A 21,926-nucleotide genomic window follows, 5' to 3' on the forward strand; every position below is an offset into this window, starting at 1 on the left:
ATAAAAGGAAAGAGCCTGGTGGTAAAGGCATTGGACTGGGAGCCAGCAGATTGGTGTTCTAATTACTTGCTTTGCTATAGAATTGCTGTATGACTTTCGGCAAGCCACTTAAAGTCTCTGTTCCTACTCCATCTGTAATGAGAAATTGAAGTGATTAATATTTGCAGCATGCTTTGAAATTCTCTGATGGAAGGTACTATGTTTGTCCAAAGCATACAATCATGATATACCATACCACGTATTCATACGGTGGAAGTCAATGTGCAATTACAGCTTTTAGCATGATTGTTCAACTCTAGATCACTCCAAATCCCCTTCCTATGGTGCTGAGATTACCTGCCTGATCAGGGGACATTTGGGAGCAAAGATCAGATTGGAAACAGTTTCTTTGCTGCGTTCAAAGACAGAAGGGAATTTCACAGCTTCAGGTGTTGCTTGGCTCCAGGTAGAAAATCTCACATCATGCCGAAGGGCCAATTAGGGTCACTCTGAACCCAGCTGACCTGACTTGGCATTAAAATGCCTGAAAGGACCCACTCAGCTCTTCCACAGTAGAAATTTAGCTTCTGTTTATGAGTTTTCCTTTATTCAGATACAGTTTCCTTTTATTATTCTCACATCCATTTCTCAGCTTTCACTCACATTAACACCAAGTGTCAGCTAATATTGTTTTATGGAGCAAGGCACTAAAATGCAAGTCCTTATCTCTAAAATTCAGTAACTTTTTGTTAAAACATGCTGTTTCTCTCTCTCTCTTTCTCTGTGAAAGCTCAAAGCAGCATTGCACAAGACAGGTTTAGAAAGCTCTCTGTGGTTTAGGATGCCAGTATGCCCTGTGTGTGAACATGTATTCAGCCTCATGCATGGTTTCAGAGTAGGCAAAACGTTACATATACAATATTAGTCAAAACAAATGTGGCCATCTAGTTACATTTAAAGTGTGAGTGGAGAGGAATGGTTTGGACCAGAAAAATGAATTCTAATTGTTCCACTCTTATCTATGGCTTCGTACTACTTATATTTATAACTAAACAGAGAAAGGGAGACGTCTAGAATGATACAAAACCCAGTGTCAGACAGGATGTTGATGGCTTGGTTTGGATGATGTTGAAACAAGAAACTACAGCTCTTTCACAAGTTGAGATCTTTACCTTATTCTGACTGGCAAGTTTGCATAAAAGGAGTCAGGAAGTTATCTATCAAGGTAGTTGGCTGCCAGTCAGTCACATCCTTTAGCCTCCTGTGGGCTGCTAAGCCTTACTGTATTACCAGGTGCACTTTAATTAGAGCTGGGTGAAGAAAAGTGTCCCATCTCATCGAGGATTTCACTCTTCTGAAGTTTGGTTTCATTTTGATTTGGAACAAAAACCACAAAAATTGAAATGTCTGTGAGGGGATGGAGCCCCAGCTTTGGGGCTGCAGACCCTGGAAGTCCTGGCATCCTCAGGAGCCAAGATGGCGAGAAATTACCTATGAGTGAGAAATTACTGGGACATATAACCTTCCACATTTCATTGACTGGCAGAGCCATGTAGCTTTTGAAAATTTTACTCTTAACTGCTTGCCCCTAGAAAGGAACAGAGGGGAAAGTTTGCACCCTTGTTTACTGTGCTGTGTCCTACTTTTGGGAATACGCAAGAGCCCTTCAGACTACAGGGCTATCAGTCCCACACATTTCACCAGAATGTAATATTCATAAAGGGGTATGTGTATGTGAGCCTATTCATGCCCCTCAGTGCCCACACAAAGGACTATATTTTACATAATCGTTTAAAGCAGACGAGGGGGCTGGAGATGCCATGTACTCTAGATACATGGACGAAGACAACTAAGTAGCTGGGCCATTTTTGGTACATTTGAGGTGCCTCTCCTGAGTTACCCTTTCTCTTCTCACTCAGGTATCAGGTTACATTAGAGAGGAGCCATCATGTATTTTGATCTCAGTAACACAACACTGTACATACATAACATATGAACTGCACATCAAGAAATCACAATCAGTGTCAGAAGACCACTAGTTCCCAGGAGTGTCTTGTATCTGTTCAAACTCTTGTGCCACTGTTAAATTGTCACAGTCAGTGTCTTTGTGAATTTGTTTTTGTCACAGGAATTCCTCTTAGCCAATATCCTGTCTCTGAAGGTGCAAGAAATCCCACAGTAGTCATATGTGGGACAATTCTCTCCCCACCCCTTAAAAAAAATCACATCTTAACCCTTACAGCTAGATATTGGCTTTAGCTCTGAGGCAGGATGTTGTGTATTCCTTCCACATTTTTTGTTAGCATTAACTGTATTAATTCTGGATATTCTTGTTATCCATAAAACTGCCCAGTCCATCTTTGAATTTTGCTAAGTTTTTGACCTTAATTATATCCTATAGCAGAGAGTTCTACTGTCTATTCACATGTGGTTTGAAAAAAGTATTTTTGTTTCAATTTTGAATTTTCCACCTTTCAATGTCACTGTATTAATATTTGTTCCTTTGTTTTTGTGTTATGAGCCAGGGAGAACAGAAACTCCCAATCTACCTTTTCTAGACCATTTATTATTTATATACGTTAGCATGGCCTCTCTTATACATGCTGCTTTCTAAGGAATGCAATTCCAGTCTTTTCACTCTGCCTTCATAGGAGAGCTTTTCCATGCCCCTAATCATTCTCATCACCATTCTCTGAACCCCCTCCAGTACTGCACACCATATTGCAGATAAGGCTGCACTATTGACTTATACAATGGCATAATAGTATCAGAGCGGTAGCCGTGTTAGTCTGGTTCTGTAGAAGCAGCAAAGAATCCTGTGGCACCTTATAGACTAACAGACGTTTTGCAGCATGAGCTTTCGTGGGTGAATACCCACTTCTTCGGATGCAAGCAGTGGAAATTTCCAGGGGCAGGTGTATATATAAGCAAGCAAGAAGCAAGCTAGAGATAACGAGGTTAGATCAATCAGGGAGGATGAGGCCCTGTTCCAGCAGCTGAGGTGTGAAAACCTCACAAAAAAAATGGCATAATATTTTCCATATTACTCTCAGTCCTATTCCTATTGTTTCCTAACTTCTTGTTTACTTTTTAATTGCAGCTGCACATTGAGCAGAGATCTTAACTGAGCTGTCTACCTCCTTGACCAGGTCTCTTTCCTAAATTGATGCAGTTAACTTCGAACCCTGTAAGGGGACACCCACTGTTAACCTTTTGCTATGATTAAAATTGGCCATTTATTCACAGTCTTTGTTTCCCATCTCCTAGCCAGATGCATGGCAATACTTTGCCCCTCTTCCCATGATGACTGCAAGCATCTTTTGTGGAAATTTGTCCAAGGACTCTTGAAAGTCTAAAATGTCAACCCCTTGTCCTTTTCCTCTACTTTGCTAATACATTCAGAGAATTCTGATAACTTAGTGAGGCAGTATTTTCCTTTGCAGAAATTGCACTGATTAGACCCTATCGTGTCATGACCTTCTATGAGTCTGAATATGCCACTTTCTAACTATGATTTCAATCAATTTACCAGGTGTATATATAAGGCTTCATAGTCTCTAATTCCTTGGACCACCCCTGGAGCCTATTTTAAATACAGGTATAATACTGTACTTTCAAGTCCTCTGGTACAGTAGCTGTTGCTATTTATAGTGCATAATTTTGCTAGCAGCTCAGTGACTTCATACTTAATCTTCTTTAGAACTCTTGGATGGACCATCTGGGCCTGGTGACTATTGCTTTTTAAATAGTCAGTTGTTCCAGAACCTCCTCTTCTGACCTCTCAAACTCTGATAGCAGCTTATCTTTATTACCAGAAAAGAGCAGGTCCAGTGTAGGGATCTCCCAACGTTCTCAGTGGGGAAGACTTTTCTAAAGATGTCCGTTAGCTTCTCAGCAATGTCCTTATCTTCCTTTAACTGCTCCCTGCTGGTGATTCAGCAGCCCAGGGCTTCTTTTGCAGGCTTCCTGTTTCTGATATCTGCTCTTTGAAATCCACCTTGGCTCTCCCAATTTCCCTCTCGCATGTCACCTGCTGTAATTTCTGCTCTTGTTTATCTCCTTCCCTGGGGTTACAGTTTTGAATTTTGAAGGACCTCTGACTTGAATAACCTCCCAACCTTGCTATTTAGTAAGCCAGACTGGCTCAGTCCTTGCCTTCCAAGTTCCTTTTTCGTCCAGAGGTTTGCCAGCCTTCTGAGACTCTGGTTCCTTAGGCAGCGTTCATGCCACATCTAAGGATTTTACTTCCTTTACTTTTGCCTTTCAGGCCTTTTTAACTAGCTCCGTCACTAGATTGGACTCTCCTTCTCTAAAGTTCAGTGTCACTGTCATGTTCTGACACCTTACCTCTCCTCTAGAGATCAATGAACCTAATTAGAGGTGTCAAGGAATTGCTTCTCTAAACTTCATCCCATTGTGCTTTTTGATTAGCTTAAAGGCAGGTAGTTGACATTTCCCCGTTATTATTATTTTGTTAGACTTTGCTGCTGCTTGTATCTCTCTGAGCATTGTGCACTCGATTTCTTTCTCTGTCTGGAAGCCAGTATGGCCCTATTAACATATTTACATTCTTTCAGCCTGGAATTTGTACCCACATGGATTCAGCTGTGTGATCTTCTCCACTTAGAATTTTTATCTTGCTATAGACACCACACTGTTGCCCCGTCTCCGTGGCCTAGTCTGTCCTTCCTGTATAGTTTATAGCCAGGAATGACAATAGCGCATTTATTTTTTGTTATTCCACCATGTTTCTATAATGCCTCATCCTCATTCATTGCCAGGCATACTAGTTCACCTATTTTTGCTTTTAAGCTTCTCACATTCATTTTACCATGTTCCTGTTCTTATTTAACTTGGTCTGACACCCTGCTGTTCTCACAGAAATTTCACCTGATCGTTCCCCTCCCTGCTCTTGCTCAGTTTTATTTCCTACCATTTGTTGGATATCGTTGTATTATTAACAGTGTTGACAGAGATCTCTGTCTGGTTTCTGTGCTCTTTGGCTTATGTCTGTTTTCTCCTCAGCTCCCAGTTTAAATCCTCAGTCAAAACCTTAATTTCACATGCCAGCAATCTGCTTTCACTTTCATTAAGATGGAGCCCCACCCCCATCCCTTCCATGTAGGCTCCCTCGTCCCCAAAATATTCCAAGGCGCCTAGTAAGTTTAAACCTCTTGTCTGTACGCTATAGTCTCAACCACACACTGAGTTTAGAATCTGATCTTTAAATGCACATACAGCTACCACTCATCTGGTACATGTATGTGCTTTCACCCAGCGAGCAATTGACTCTGTTTGCCATTAGTTTTGCTAATGAGCACAAGGCAATAGAGGCTAGTGCGAAGATGAAGGGAACTAATCTGATACAGGCACTTTGCATGCCATGATGGTTTGGAGCAGATGCAGGAAAAGTCACTGAATTCTGCAGAGTTCACTGAGCCATTAAGTCCAAATAGAAATAAGAAAGCCCCCACACAACCAGCTGAGATCAGTAGCTGTCACTTGTACTGCCAAGATGTGATGAGAAAGAGCGTCTCTGTCCAAAACTACTCTCTGCCATTATACAGAAGGACCCCAGTGTTTTCACAAAACACCAAGACCTTCATCTGACTCCAAAGATAAAATGTATCTTGTGGCCTTCTTGCCAAGGCTGGAATGTCGCTGGTTTTGTTCCCTGTTGCTCACGTTCTTCCTTCACGCTCCTGCAGGATTACGTCATGCCCAGATTGCAGGGGATTGCATTCCCCTCATGTTCTCCAATAACCACGTTGGTTTTATTCCCCAAAAGGTGAAAGATGCGCAGCAGCATCCTTCACTTCTTCCTCCTCAGCAGTGTCTCCTCATGGCAAAGAAAATGCCATGGTATTACTTCCATCCACACTTGAGTTAAACCTCCTGGTACACAGCCAAACCTGCCTTAAATAGCCACTCAAGGAGCTGGCCAAAAGCCAGGACTAATTCCATAAAGGTGGAGCAGAATTCTACCAGCGGTGTTTGGAGATATTTTGGGCAGATTTTTGTCACAGTGTGTGGGCTAGGAAGGGAGTCATGGTATATAGCAAGTGCAGGGTCTGATGGAGAAACAGTCCAAGAGGCGTGTGGAAGGGATAGTGACCCAGAGGAAGGTGCTTTGGCTATGAAATCTGCCAGTCAGCTTGCTCTCCGACCTCTGCTGCACATGCTTTTTGCAGGCACAAGCTGATCACTGATGGGGAATGGCAGAAATGGAAAACAGGATGGATTGTAAGGCAGAAAGTGGGTTGTGGTGAAAGGCGTAGCTTTAAATCGGCTATAGGTTGTTCCAGCTTTACAGTTCCTCTTGAGAATACATAGCACAGGTTAATTCAGTTACCTAGAGCAGAGGATATTAGCTTTGGAGTCATTCTCAGTAAGAAACCAGGTGTCAGTAATGATATGTGATATATTTGAGTCCAGTGGCCTGACTTGAAACAGAGACTATGGCATTAGCACCCATATAGCACTTTACAATTGTAAACTAATGTTTGAGCCCCGGATGAGATCTGTGCTCTCTCACTGGCCAAAGATCCAGGAGGATCCTGTGATTAAGGCACATACCTGGAGTCAAGAGGCCCAGGTTCAGTTTTTGACACTGCCACTGACTTGTGTGGGGTTGGGCAGGGTGCTTGACTTTTCTGTGCTGCCCTGTTTTCCCCCTGTGGAGTGAGATAGTTACAAAGCACTTCCAAGCCCTTGGATGGCTCTAGAGAACACGAGGGAATTTTATTAAGCACAGTTGTTTCTAAAACTTGTCCATGGTCTAGGTGAATTAGTTTTTTAAATAATGAACAAATTCAGGAGCATTCCTCGATCACAGAAAATGCTGCCAACGCGTAAGAACTGAAATGAGGATGGGCGGATGGGACTTTGAGACAGGATTGTGACCTCACCTCTGTATTGCCAGACTGTACATTTGAGCTGTACAAGTGTGAGTGAGTACTCGTACATCTTCCTGGAGCTCTTCTTGCGTGAATTATTGTATTACTATGGAAGGCTGGGAGATGGGGTTTAGAGTTAGGCTTTCCTATTTGAAGGACTGACTAATCTGTTAGCCAGAGAATGACGGTGGAAGTGAGACCTTTCACTAGCCTGGATAACATGTGTGTCCTAGCTCAATCTGACCTGCCAAACACCAGCCACCCCAAAGGGTATTTTCATTAGGTGTTGCATTAGCCTGTGAAATCGCATTGTCCCCCCATAGGCATTAAAGTCTTGCAGCGGATCTCCATTTCAGTCTCTCCTCTCGTTTTGAGAGCCTGCAGGAGATTGGGGAATAGTGGATTTCCCCTGTGCCCTAGTATGCAATATTTAGATCAGTCAATAACAGGCATGCTGATAAAATTGAGTTGTACCAATGGACTCTGGAAGATGCTTCGATTTATTGGCTAAAGCAGAAAGCTGTTTTCTGCCTTTCAGTCTGTGAATAAACCATCTTACCTCAGGGCTACTAGCATCTGTCATCTCCCCTTTCTGCCACTGCCAGAACAGGTGTGATGCTGCTCTGATTGATGGAATGAAAACCAAGTTGACATTTCTTTCACCCTCTTACTGGTCAGCATCTTGACAGACCACTAGAGTATTATCTGAGCACCTGGGTGCATTGGCACACTGACCTGTTCGTACAGCGTTAGTGGGATTCTCAGGGCTGCTTCGCCCAGCAGGGAGGCTGAGGATGGGGTTGGACAGTCCTTCCTTGGACTCCCAAAAGTGGATGCTTTGGCTGACTGGTATTTAAGAGCCATCCCCTCCTCCCGACACACATGTCTGCTGGAAAAGCCTGCAGTCTCTTCTGACCATACAATGCCAACAGCAGTACTGAGGCTTCGTGATCATCACCAGGAGGTTATATTGATCTGAAAGCATTTGTAAGAAGCCAGATGGAAAGGCTGGAAACACTATTTCATGGGGACTGTGCTATTGTAGGGAGCGGAGCAGGTTGGATCCTCTGGGAGGGAAAAATTTACTGGGCTGCAAAAACAACCCACCCACCCCCCAACCAGCTGCTTTGAGCGCTCCACAGGAATCTGTCTCTAATATGCTTCTCTGGTTTCTTTCATCCAAGCAGAGCAACATGTTATATGAACAACTGTAGTTTAGCCTCACCTCTGAGATAGGTGTCATTATCCCCATTTTCCATAGGGGAAACTGAGGCACAGGAAGGTTAAGTCTCTTTCCAAAATGACAGGTTTCAGAGTAGCAGCTGTGTTAGTCTGTAGCCGCAAAAAGAACAGGAGCACTTGTGGCACCTTTCATAGCCCAGGAAAGCTTATGCTCAAATAAATGTGTTAGTCTCTAAGGTGCCACAAGTCCTCCTGTTCTCTTCCCAAAGGTCATGCAGGAATTCTGATGGAGCTTGGAATAGAACCCAGGTCATCTGACTCCCAGGCCTGGGGCCCTGCTCACAAAATCATCCTTCCTTTCCCATGGAGAGGAGGGCTAATGAGATTCCTTCTACCCCGTTTGGGGTGGGTTGCCCCTCTCTGAGGGTCAGCAGAGTTAGAGGCTAAGGTGTCTGATAGCTGTTAGTAGCCTGGCTTACGTACTGGTTTGAGGAATATGGCTGAGGAGAATGAAGGTCAGTAGCCCTTCTGCTTTGCTACAGCTGCTTCCTGTTAAACCTACCTTCCCAGCGCACGTTGGCAAGAGTCTGTTGGAACCTCTGATTGGCTTTTCCTTGTGTACGGCTAGTTCTGCTAAGCCATGGTAAAAATAGCAAATTAAGTAGGGACTTTAGCTGCTTCTCACTGAGTCACGACTAAATAAGTATTAAATATCTGGAATGACATGAGGGCTTTGTGTGTTGTTTCAGTTGTGTACTAATGCCCCTCCCCTAAATAGAATGACTGTCTTTTTTTAAAAAGTCGTTCACATGTTAATCACGTGGGTGCGTCCTGACACATGCGGTTCATGGGACAAGGTGCTCCTTCAGGTGCACTGGGGAAATCCTCTTCGAACAGAAGTTGTGGCAGCAAAGTGGTTAATAGCCTACGTTAGGACTTTTTAGTCTAGCAGACAAAGGCCTAACAATTCCCAATGGCTAGAAACAAGGCAGAAGGTTTTAAGTGAGGGTTAGTAACCAGTGGAACCACTTCACAAGGGTTTGGTGGATTCTCTGTCACTAGAAGTCTCTAAATGAAGATTGGATGTCGTTCTGAAAGAGACGCTCTAACTCAAACAGAATCACGAGGTGAAATTCTCTGGGCTGCGTTAGACTGGAGGTCAGACCAATCAGTTTCTTAGATTCATAGGTTTTAAGGCCAAAAGTGACATATGCAATGATGTCATATAGACTGAATCCAGCTCTCTCATCCTTCAGGAGCTCATGCAGTGCCCTGTTTGATGATGTATCATTTGTCTGGTGCATGTGGGGATGCTCAGTGTATAAAGGCAGGATTCAGTGACAATCGGTTCTAGTCATTTGACATGTTAATGTCTCTGATTTTTTTAATAAACTTTTACTTTTTCTATTTTCTCCCAAATTGTACTTAAATAAAAAAGTGACTAGCTCAGGGGAGCTAATGGACAATCCTTGCAGGCAAGCTCCCCTGCTCCCCAAGGCCTTGTCGCAAGCAGAGCCCCTTGGTCTGCTCCTGGCACAGACTGTGGAGGCTGAGAACTAGATGTGGGTGTGGGCAGGGGCCAGAACCACCCCTTCCTGGAATTCTGTCCCTCTGCAGTCATTGCCAGGAGCAGATCAAGGGGCTCTGCTGTGACAGGGCTTTGGGGAGTCTTTTTAAACCCTACAGATCAATTGGAAAACTTGCCTGATTGGGAATAGGAGCAACTTTTTTTAAGGCTGATATTCCTGGGGCTTTTCAGGCCAGCTCCTTCCTACACCTTCCTCCACTTCCCCCACTTGGGCGGTGGCTGAGGGGGCAGGAAGAATTGCTGCAGGTGCCCTTCTTGCTCCTGCCCATTCCAGTCAGAGCCGTGAGGTGCCGAGTGCTCCATGGCACAGAGTGCCCTACGTGCTGGAGCTGCTTGGGCACAGCGCAGGGTAGCCTGGAGACACAGGCATGCTAGGTCCCCCTGCAGTCCTGCAAAGGAGGAGAGCAGCATTCTTGGCCAGTGAGAGGGCCCGGTCCATGCGGAACTGCTGGATCAGGCACACAACCCTCCCCTCCATACTCGGGACAGCAGTGGAGAAAGTGAAGCAATCCCTTCCTTCAGATCAGCCCAGGAAGAATTACAAAAGCCGTCCCTTGGTTTTAACTCCTCCTTTCGAGGCTGCCTGTCCTACAGAGAGCAGCAAAGAGATTGTAAACCTGGAAGAGGTAGGTGGTCTGATTTCAACAAGCCCTGGAACTATAGAAGGCTGGAAGGCTTTCCAGCCAGAGGTCCCCACTTGATGTCAGGTGTCCCACATCCAAAACAATCTCCCAACATAGAGAGGCTTCCAAGATTCTCTTTTGTGTGGGCGAGCACACCACTTCACACAATGGGGTATTGAAGACAGTGAAAGAGGGCATGCCACTGCGGCAAAATTCCCTTGAATAGTCACGAACATCCTAGTAGCTCTTGTGTTGTACCTTGGAGAGAGAGGGTTCTAGATTTATCATTTTTGGACAACCCTCTCATCTAATCCCAGACTCAGAACGCAGCCCTTCAAGGCCTATCTGACAGACTCTCTCCTGCAGAAGCACAGGGTCCTGATCAGCATAGAGAAGAGTCATCCTTAGCTATCTCAGCACCTTCCGCACCTGGGAGTGACCCTAGACATCGGTCAGGTCAAGGATTTCATTTCAGAGGACAGAAAGTAAAAGGTCTTTTTGGGTGATTCGTCGGGATTTTCCCTCCAGACCTTAACTCACTCCTGGGCAAGCAGGACACTCTGCAATGGGCCCACTTCCATGAGGTCCCTCCCAAAGCTTCTCCTTTCCTACCAGAAGGAAATTTCATCCAACCAGGATATCTGGCTTAGTGTTCAAAACTGGTTCCTACCTCCCTCAAATGGCGGGTTTGCCCCGCAAAGTTCCAGTGAGGTTTTCTAGTGTCAGAACCAGAGAGGCTGATCAATATGGACACCAGTCTCCAGGGCTGGGGACTGACTCCAGCTCCAACCTAGCCCAGAGTCTGGTGGGGAAGGAGAAAGTAAAGAGTGTATAAATTTAGCTGGGGCTGTGTGTCATCAGGCTGCTTGTCACTCTCAACAAGCCACCTGTAACTACCATGTCCCAGCCATGCCACCATCAGTGCCACAGCCAGGGCATGACAACCACCAGTGCACCCACACTCCGCAAAGAAGTGACTCCTGACATGGGCGGAGCAGACGCTAAGCTCCAGCAGAGTCCCCACCTCAAGGGAAGCAGGTCAGCAGACTGGCTCTTTGAAAAATGTCATGGGGTCCAGACTCTGTCCCCCCAAGTCCCTCCAAACTTGCAGTTTTCTCATTCTGGGCCTTTTGCACCACAAGTCGTCTGAAAGGTTCTTTGCAGAGACGGGATCACAGAGCACAAGCCATCAGTGCTTCCCCGGGATGACGGTCGGGATGTCTTTATTCTCCCCTCCCTTTCCACTACGGATGAAAACAGTGAAAAAGATCCTGGGGAACAAATCCTGGTGAATCTGATTGCTCCTTACTGGCCCTGCAAGGACGCAGTTTCAGACCTGGTTAAAATGCAGCTGAAGCCTCCTCTGACTTGAATAGTATGGAGGGGATTCTGAGATATGGCCCAGTCCTTTACCCAAACCCAAACCTGCTAAAGCTAACAGTGGGGAAGCTGAAAGCAGGGAACTGAGATCCCCAGGCTGCTCGCAGCGCGTGCCAGGAGAGGTGAATCCACGCCAGAGCAGCCAGAGTGAAAGAGGAATTGGAGTTCTTGAAGGATGGCCTAGCTGTGGGCCTTGAGTCCAGAATGCTGACAAGACAGGTGTTAGCCATCGTTTGTGTTCTGGTTCCATGACAACTTCCATTCATCACTGATACAATTCGATTCTGCTTAACCCACTTGTAGTCCAGATTCCCAACATGGAGTTCAAACGTGGTTCTCCAGGGATGGTTTGGGCCAGAGAGGCAGACAGAGCTGCCAGCGTGGATATATGCAGAAGCCTGGCTTTTCCATTCTAACTGAAGGACCCTAAAATACTGTAGTCTCGTTGACTATTGAATAACGGCTTGTTTCGAAAAGACAGCCCTGAGTTGCAGCAAACCTCTGCTGGTTGTATGGCTCCCATGGTCTCCAACAAGCTCTACACTCATTTAGCCCCACTGGAGAAGCACAGCGAGAAAGAGGTGGTGAAGCCAGAGTCCCAGTCTGAGAGTAGCAAAGCCGATAGGGGCTGTCCCTTGCAAAAAAATAAATGGAGGCCTAGGGCTAGCGCTCAGGGGTATCCTCCCAAGGGCCTGGGTAAAGGTTGGAGGCACAGCATAGCCTGTGGATCTGTGCATGGAGCAAGGGGGAGAAAAGCATTGCAGGGGCCTGTGAGACCTGAGGCACAGCCACACTCCTGAGGTCCTGTAAGGCAGCGATGGGAGGAGCAATACCAGGGCGTTGCCGAATGCGCTGCGTCAGCAGCGGGCAGGGGCTCTTCCTCTTGGCTGGGTTGGGATTGTCCTCCCACAGGTACAAACTGCTTTGTACATCCCACAGCTCTGACTGCCCGGCACAGGGGGGACGGGAGAGAGGAGAACTTGGTCTGTCCTGCCCTAGGGAGCATTTTTTGTGTTGGAGTCTCAATACTTGCATTCTCTATTGAATGGTCTTTTACGTCAAAGCTGAGTTTAGAATTAAAAGGCTGGGAGATTTCTTGTATCCCCAAAGTTCTGTGACAAGAAGTAGCTCTCCTCGGTGGTTGCATGCTCACCTTTCTGGGTAAAACATTGTCAGCTTTGGAAGCTGTTGATCTGGTGATATCCAGGAGGGGCTGGTCTGGGCTCCTGCATGGTTTATGGGGACAGAGAATGCTGGCGAATTCCAGGAAGGGCTGGTTCTGGCACCTAAAATCTGTTGGTCTGCCTCCATGGCCCGGGAAGAAGGGGCACGCCTCACAGGTCAGACTGTCGGACATCCAGGGTACCAGAAAGAAAATTCACAAGTGGTCTTATAGTGCCTTTATCCATAGATCTCAAAGCACTTTACAAATGAGGTTCATATAATTATTCCTGTTTGACAGATAGGGAAACTGAGGCATGGAGAGGTGAAGCGACTTGCCCAAGGTCATCTGGCAGGCCAGTCACAGAGCCAAGAATAGACCCCAATCTCCTGAGTCCCTGCCCTGTGCTCTAACCAGTATGCCATCATTTTCCTATCTCTCTGCTAAATCCCCCAACAAAGGGGATACTGATAGTGCTGGTGATTTTTGTGCTGCAGACTCCTGTCTGGACTGGACTGAGACTAGCTCAGCGTAGTCCCCTGAACAGGCATGACATGGTGGGAGAACCCTGTGATGTTCCTGGCAGGGTTTTTTCCTGAGAGCTCTTCCTTTTTTCTAGATACAAATGTCTGGAGTGTTCCATGCAAACAGGTGAGATTTGAGTGAGAGTTAAATTAGAAGCAAAATGGGACAGGTGTAGGGGGACTTGCTGCCCCCCCAAGGGAGCCATTGTCAGAGCTGAGGTTAGAACGGTGTAGATCGGCTCTGTGCTCCGATTACTGGGCGAGGCCACTGGCTGCTCTGATAGCATCTAGTGAAAAGGAAGTGACTGTAGCTGCTGTTTCCATGGCTGTTCTGAGTAGGGGCCTCAAAGCTGCTGAGAGGGGACCTGTACAGGTCTGCATTGGACATGGGGACAGAGTTGATAACTGAGGTCGAGGAAGCTTGTTGCTAATCGTGTAACTACACGGCTCTTCAGCAGGTAATCGAGTCAGTGTCTGGCTCCATCTCTTAATGCTCTTGTTTTCTTTTTGCCCTACAGTGAGAAACGCCATCTGCAAGTCAATGTTACCAATCCAGTCCAGTGCAGCATGCATGGTAGGAAATGCACGGTCTTTGTGGAAACCAGGATCAACCAGACACAGCCAGACTTCACCAAGAATCGTTCAGGTTTCATCCTCTGTGTGCCAGGAAATTAGCATCCCTCCACTAGAGCAGAGAGCCTTGAAAGGGCTTAGGTTGCCCTCCCTGTGCCTTGAACTTTTCAAGGGAATTAATTTAGAAATGCTCAGCTGTGACTTGCAGTCATGCACCTAAACAGATCTCTAAAGCTAGAGGTTCAACCAGCCCAAATTCAAGAGAGAGTTTCTCTGCCACATCCACCAGAGCTTAAAATATCCAATCAGATGTGCCCAGCTTGGCAGGCCTGGACTCAGGAAACTGCTTCTGAGCTATTCAGCCGAGAGCATTTACTTATGGGCACTGCTACACCTGGCTTCCTCCCTTCCCCCACGCTTCTGACCCTCTCCCGTGTTCCTCTCCGAGTTTATCTCCATGTCTCAATTTCACAATATTGTGCAGCCTCTGTAGGAAGGACCAAAGACTGGGCTCGGGAAAGGAGCCCAGCAGTAACATGACTTGAATTGGAAAGGCCAAATCTCCCTTAAAAAGGGCTGGATTCTCCTGAGGAAGGCACAGAACCCACACTCCTCCCAGCTCCTCTCCGGCAGAGCTCATGTGACTGTTGCGGGTACCTATAAGCAGCCTGCTGCTTTTCCTGTAAGAAGTCTATTGGCCTGTGAGGCGGGAGGGGCTGGGGGAGCTACACTAGCATCAAGAGGGTGGAATTAAAGATGTGGAGGGCTTTAAGCTGCCATAGCTGTTGTCTTTCCTAAGTGGTAACTGCTTCCTAAACCCTCTGGAGTCCCAGCCTGCATTCTCCAGCATGACCCAGCCCCTTGGTGCAGTGAGGGCTGAGGTGAATGCTGGCTGAGCTCTCTGCACGGCTGGGTTTCCTTTCCAGGGTCTGTGCAGAGGCTCTGGAAACATTGGAATGATGGGTCCGAGGAGACCCAGCCCACAGCTCTCGAGTCTGTGTACACGACCTCTGGGCAGTTCCGTCCAAGCATCGAGAGAAATCCACAAACCCTGGTCTTAAATGGAGAGACTTCCTCTTCTGCAGCTGCCTAGAGACCCTCCTTAGCCATGCATTGGACTCCTTCAGCACAAGCCCACGAGCCCCCTCTGGCTTTTCTGTTAGCATCGTACTTAGCAGCTGGTGTGTAGCCTGCGTGTGTCTGGTCCCCGTGCCCCAGGCTGGTAACAGGGTGCTGGTTTCAATCAAGTGCAGACTTTACCAGCTCTCCATTCTCCTCTGCCAGAATTCCTAACCGGCTTTTGATTTAATGTCAGTGGATTGTATGTCAGGCTTCTACTGTGGTGCTTTAATGGGGGAGACGGTGACATTATGGGGCTACTGAGACTATTCAGTTCTGGCACTGCTGGTCAGGTCAGGATTCCAGTTTTCCATGCTGTACAAGGCCTGCCTGGGGGGTCTGTCCCAATGAGCCCATCTTAGGGACCTCCAGTCCCTGGCTTCACTGGAGCAGTTGTTTAGCTCTCAGATCTGTATGTTTTAGCACCCCCCCTCCCCAAAAGGGGGGGGGCTGAAGAGGCACTATTCAAGGCCATGGTAGCCATCCAGCTCCATAGTGAATACAAAGTCACCCTATGAACAGAGGAGAGGGTACATGGGTCACAACAGTGTCTCTGCCTGGCCACTGTTACTGGAGACTCTGAGATTAATTGGTATCTGGAATAGAGGCGAGAGGCTACAGAGCTGTGTTTAATTAGGACAAGCTTAATTTCCAATTTTGTGTTTGCCAGAGTTCCCATGGGCTAGCTCAGTGGTTTGAACATTGGCCTGCTAAACCCAGGGCTGTGAGTTCAATCCTTCAAGGGGCCACTTAGGGATCTGGGGCAAAAATCTATCTGGGGATTGGTCCTGCTCTGAGCAGGGGGTTGGACTAGATACCTCCTGAGGTCCCTTCCAACCCTGAGATTCTATGGCTATTCCCTTCCAATTCCTTCCTATGGCTGCTCCGTCCCTTCCCCTGCTCTACATCGCACGATTGCAGTGCATGGCCTCTAGCCAGGACCCACCGAGTGCAGCCCATTGTCATTAAGGAGCAGGAGTCCCCAGGGCCACCCTGGCACCTGCTCACTCGGTTTGCTGCACTGGATGGCAAGGAGAGCTCCTGCGGCCTGGGACGCTCATGGCCTTTTCAGATCCCCCCCATCCGTTGGGAAAAAGCAATTATGGCTGTTGGCCAATGCAGGTTAACTGTTAGCGGCTGCCTTACCACGGCCTAACACCCTAGAGCAACAAGGAGCGTGGAAGTGACTGCCCAGCCAAGCAATTGCTCCTACACATGCCAAACGTGTGTGTGCGCGCGCAGATGGGTTATCAGTAAGGGCCTTTACCTCTCATTCTACTTACTCCCTGGCTTTTGCCGCTCCTCAGCAGAAGAATGCCAGCACTCAAGCTGGTTTGTAATTTGTGCTAGGAAGGAGGATTTGATTTGGTTCTAATCCCTATAAAGCAGTAGAAGAAAAGGGGAGCCCTCCCCAGCCGCTGTGCCTTTCCATTTGCACTTTTTGCTTTTTTCTGTAATTGCCCAAGTGCCTCCCCAGTATCACAAGTGTAGAAGCCACATTAGTGGGAAGAGTTTTAATTAGCACTTTGGTACAGTATCCCTCCGACGAAATGGTTGTATAGAATCATGATGGATGTGTAGGAAATCTCAGAACACTGCGAGGGGGGGATATTGTATGTGATGAAGTATGTGTCTTTATTAAATGAAATACATTATTTGTGCCTGTTCTGGTTTATATATATAATCCTGGTTTTCCCATAAATTAATTATTTCTAAATTGTATTCTGATTTTAAGCCTGGGGCAATAATGCAATGAACCTTTTTTAAGTAGTTGATACTGTAAAATATTAAGGAAAAAGCCCTGCTATTATGAAATTGGGGGTTTTTGTTTACATAATTCAATATAATAAATAAAAGCACTATTAGTTGCACCCTGATATCTCTGGTCTCCCTTTCTTATAGCGGAGCTAAAAGTCACAGTGGAGAGAAGCATTTGTTCAGCAGGGTTTTCCCTGGATGGTTTATCGACGAAGAGGGATGTTTCACGTACTGCCGTCAGCGCGGCCTGTGGTTCCTGCACCTTTGGTTACGTTAAAATGCTGACCTCTAACAGTGCTCTGGGGGTGGCCTGGAGTCCTTACTATAGGGCTTGAGGATACAGAAGCCGTTTTGTTAAACAGGCCTCAGTGGAGCTAGGGACTGAAATGAGGTTTTAATTTCCTGTCTTGCTCATTTCTTTACCACTTTCTCAACATCTGCTGCTTATTGGGGCTTATCTGAATGTAGGTGACAAATGAGGGGAATAACCCAGCCAGCGCACCCCTCAACACCCTGCCATTGTCTGAGACCATCCCGCAGAACAGGAAATGGGAGGATTTCAGGGAGTAACTTGCCCTAATTAAACTGAACGTGAGAGGCCAATCAAATTCAGCCTCTTGCTTTCTCACACTGTGCGACTGCCAAGACCAGCGACCCATTTGCAGGACAGCCGCATGAGCGTGAGAGACTTGCTGTGTGATTCAGGACATTCCTCACCCTATGGCACGTGCAGTCCTTAGCCTTCCTTACTCCCCAGGTGCACATGTACCAGGGAGGCAGGCAGCCTTGCCTGGCTTCCGATGGGCCATGGCTCTCCTCTGCCTGTCTGGCTAATTTCCTTCAAAAGAGAGCGCTCGCCCGTCTCCTCACTTCACAGGAGATTGTGCAACAACCAACAGCAAAGCCATGAACCCAGGGACTTTAACATGAGTGAGACTCTAGCATGGCGAATGTGTTAAGGCAAATCCAATTATTTTCCAATGGCATGAATCATTTGTGAAAGGCGTCTGACTCTTACACACACGGGCTGCTGCACAAAAGACTCTGCTACAAGCGGCTTCCATGTAATGGATGGTCGGTGCCTTTTATTTAATCAGCACAGTACAAAAATAAATAAAAATAAGGGGCAGGGGCTAAATTACAGGCACACTGAGCTTCGTAACAATCGGTCAGATTAGAAACCACACGTACTTACACACACACTGTACACACACACACACACACAACATGAGACAAATATAAATTAATAAGTAACTATACCCACCAGTTTGGTCAACAAAGATCTACAGAAGAGATTGCACTAAAAAAACCAACATACAGATACATGTATCATTAGCAGTTTCAAATGTACATCGATGAAGAATTTCAAGTGAAAAAATGGCACATTTTCTTGTTTTCATTTGCAATTTTAACAACTGTTGGAACAGAACTAAACTAAGAACTGTGCACGGTAAGAAGAACCGATCAATCCCCAGCTCTGATGAGAAAATGCCAGCTCAGATACTGAACTATTCCATATTGTGGGTTTTTTTGTTTGTTTGTTTTTGTGCATGGGTGTAATTTTTACAGCCATCAGTTGTAAGATTGTTTTTGTTTGCTGAAGACACACAATGCTTCTCTTTGCATGCACAATATCACTGTCAAAGCCATGATGAAAGAATAAAGAAGGGTTTTTTTGTAAGTTAGTATTTTTTTGTTCTAAAAGTTTTCTTTATAGCAGCATGTAAATTTCTTTCATTGCTTGCACACTCAAGTATATCAGTTGATCCTTAACACAATACTTATGATCAGTGCACAATGGGAACAATACATTTCACATTGATGTCATGATACAGTAGCATTTATTTCCCTTAATCCAGAACCACTCACGAAACGTGAATCTCATTTCAAAATAAATAAATAAAGGGGCGGGGGGAGAGAGAAGAAAACACCTCTCCCAGGCACAGAGCTGGAATCCAGTCAGTTATTCCAACGCCTCAAGAGCCGTATAGGATCTGAGCTGTTCGGTCCACCTTAGGAACAAGGTGACATCACACTGCTACATTTTACACCATCCACTCAGAACAGCAACTCTGCAATGGAGGGAGCGGAGACAAATATGTACAAAGACCAAGAGGAGAATTTATTTCCCCCCCCTGCTTTTGCTAATAGGTCTGCCTTTCCCCTCCCACCCCTCACCAATGAAGTGGCTGCGGATCTCCTTGCTTGCCAGCTCTGTCTGAAGAAGTGTTAGCTTGTGGTCGGTGTTTGTTCATGGCTCAGCTTTACAGGCAATGCAGGCTCTCCCTTCATTTGCAGGTCTGGCAGCCTTCAATAGTGCAAGACCAGCTCCTCTCAAGTCCAGACCTTTAATTTCACAGCTTTGTTCCTCTACATTTCAAAATGTGCTTGCTGCTAAGTTGAGACGCAAGCACAATCTGTTCTAACCCTGTTAAATACAAAGCCCACCCTCCCCTCCCCCGCTACTAGAATGCCAGCATCCTTAAACCTAGTGTTGGATTTGAAGACACCTATAGAGATTTCAAACCAGTCTGTGGCTGCAGCCATATTACATGCAATAAAACACTAGTCTTGGTTTTCCTCAACATCTGGCACTGTAAGAAGCTATAAAGCCAGAGGATAAGATTACCTATGAGCTTCAACCCAAAAGTGAATTCACTTTTTAGTAGCATTCAAGTGTGTGTTAGCATCTAGAACCAGAAACCTTGGTCTTTGAAATGACATCATTAAACTCAGTAGGATGCTAAGGAAAGACAAGATGCATTACTATGTCTAGTGTAGGCTGTAAGGCCCGGTCCCCTCTGCCCACTTGGTGATGAGCTTTTTCTTTCTGAAATTATTTTAACAACCTCTTTTTCCCCTAAGTTTCAGTAAAGATGCTGTACCCGCGCGCTGACATCAGCGGTAAACAGCAGACAGAAACAGGCCCAATTCCACACAGCGTGATCAGGTAGACTAGGGAAAGCAACTGACCATTAAACCCTACAGTAAGACACATCAATACAGCCCACTTCTGCGGCAGTTCAGAAACCATGAATCGGATAATGTCCACCACCTGTGGACGTGGCCCAGGACTGGGGGGCTGCAGATAGTCATGTTACTGACTAGCACAGAATGATTTGCCATTGCAAACCAAAACAACAGCTAAGTAGCCACAGGTGTGGTCTCACACCAATCCCAACCTGGCCACCGCACCTCTTGCGTTTGGTGCGCCAGCCTCCCAAACTCGCCTTCGACCATAGGCTGCAGCACTGATCATGAAGGATAATTCTACGCCTGTGAGGAACTGTTTTGCCTGCTCAAAGTTGGGCTTTCCTGAATCTGGGAGTTTTGAGAATTAACTGTGTGAGCCACCAATGCAGAGTCAAAGGTGTGTGCAATTCCACCCGTCCCCCACTCGCCTTCCCAGCTAACTACACGTTACATGCAATAAGTCCCTTTTGGAGTCTGATACTGCTTGTTTTTAAGGTTAATTTTCTTCGTTTTGTGCCGCTCTGAACCCCCGCCAGCTTTAAAGCATTGAATCCCTTTGTGAAATGCCAGCTGCTCAAGACTCCATTGGATTACCCCGTTCCCACCACCAGGCCCTTCAAGAAAGTAAAGGCCAGCATTTCCTTCAAGTCATTTTTTTGAAGCTGCCTGCTCACAAGGGTGAAGTCTTCTGCGTGGATAATCCCTCTGGCAGATACTGTCTGGGCACAGGGACAGCCAAGCCCCCACTGAGCACTTGGTGCTGTGGAGGGAGCAATGGAGCTCCAGGCAGTTACAGAAACCAAACAACAACAGCGTCAAACCCACCCCTATGGCTGCAGCGCCGCTGGAGGCCAAGCCGGGCTGCATGTGTTCAAAGGTCAGTGCTGCCAGCTGGGGGCTGGGCAGCTATTTCCAAGATCCACCCAACCTCCACCTGCATCTGACAAATCAAAGCACCAAAAGGTGCCCTGGTCCCAGCGGCGGGGGGCGCTCACCGGTCCAGCCCGATGAGGAGCCGGCTCTTCTCCTCCTGGCTGCACTCGTTCTTCAGGTCAGCAAACACCTGGGTGAAGTAGTGCGGGTCCGCGTTGATCTGCAGCATCTTGGGGCTCATGAGGCTGATGATGGAGAGGCAGCGGTCCCAGAAGGCCTCCTTGCAGCTCTCCACCAGGAAGGGCTTGAGCGGGTAGGAGATCTCGTTGCCCATGTAGGAGTAGGAGAGGTACAGGCAGGTCAGCAAGCCGGCCTGCAGGTCGTGGTCGGTGGCCAGCTCGGCGGAGATGACATCCCTGCACAGCATGTAGAGGAAGACCACGTTGGCCGGGGTGATGAAGCCCTGGTCCTGCCAGCCCTGCAGGAGCAGCGACCGGTCCACGCTGCGCAGCCACAGCACGGGGTCCGTGGGCGAGAGGTGCTTGAGGCGGTAGCAGCGGCGGCAGAGGAACTCGCCCAGGCAGCGCAGCAGCTCGCTGGTGGAGGCCTGGACGATGACCCGCTTCGGGGTGCCGGCCGCGCTGGCGTTGGGCGGCGCTTTGCGGCCGGAGGACGCTGCGCTCTTGGCCGCGGAGAGCGGCGGCGGGGGGCCCGCGGGCTGCGCGGGCGGCTGCGCGAAGGTGGAGAGGTTGGCGCAGGACAGCGACTTCTTCAGGTTCTCGCTGTTGAGGTGCGCGACGTTGCTCTGGTAGCCGCTGGGCTGCACCTTCTTGGAGTGTTTCTTCTTGGCCGAGACGGCGGCGATGCGCTTCCAGGGCAGCGCGGCCAGGATCGGGTGGCGGCGCAGGCTGCGCTCCTTGGCGGGCTTGTTCTGCGCCGCGCAGTACTGGCCCGCGCCATCCTCGCACAGCGCCGCCTTGCGGTAGCTGGGGGAGAGCGACAGCACCGTGCCCATGGCGCCGCGGGGCGCCCGCCGCCTCCGGCCCTGCAGCGGGGGGACAAGAGCCGGGGTGGGTCCGTGCGCGCCGCCGCCGGCCCGCCCGGCCCCGGCCCCGGTCCCGGCTGCGCCCGCGGCTCCGCAGCCCGGCTCGGCTCCCCGCCCCCCCCCACCCCGCCGCCGCTGCTCGCCCAGCGCCTCCCCGGCCCGCTCCCCCAGCGCCCCCCTCCTGGGCTCTCACCCCCACCGGCCCCCCCCAGCACTGACCCCCCCGCTCCCCCAGCGCCCCCCCCGGCCCG

The 21,926-nt window shown here is 47.9% G+C and overlaps 2 protein-coding genes across 4 annotated transcripts in view; one reads left to right on the plus strand and one right to left on the minus strand.

Moving 5' to 3' along the window:
* The window catches only part of MYO1D (myosin ID), a 350,229-nt gene extending 333,349 nt beyond the window's left edge, over nucleotides 1-16,880 (plus strand). For 2 of the 3 annotated variants that reach the window (XM_039504260.1, XM_039504261.1), the window contains exon 22: nucleotides 13,853-16,880. In XM_039504260.1, coding sequence (XP_039360194.1) covers nucleotides 13,853-14,009 — 157 coding nt within the window. In that variant the 3' untranslated portion in view covers nucleotides 14,010-16,880. Of the gene's footprint in view, nucleotides 1-10,634; nucleotides 10,666-13,852 lie in introns of those variants that run through there. The other variant, XM_039504270.1, reaches the window with a different exon arrangement.
* Nucleotides 16,881-17,842: 962 nt separating this feature from the next.
* On the minus strand, nucleotides 17,843-21,733 carry CDK5R1 (cyclin dependent kinase 5 regulatory subunit 1). The gene has a single exon (XM_039504330.1). The coding sequence runs from the start codon at nucleotides 21,643-21,645 to the stop codon at nucleotides 20,749-20,751; it is 897 nt and encodes a 298-aa protein (XP_039360264.1). The 5' UTR covers nucleotides 21,646-21,733; the 3' UTR covers nucleotides 17,843-20,748.
* Nucleotides 21,734-21,926: the final 193 nt, after the last annotated feature.

This window comes from Mauremys reevesii, linkage group 17, assembly GCF_016161935.1.
Source record: "Mauremys reevesii isolate NIE-2019 linkage group 17, ASM1616193v1, whole genome shotgun sequence".
Lineage (NCBI taxonomy): Eukaryota > Metazoa > Chordata > Testudines > Geoemydidae > Mauremys > Mauremys reevesii.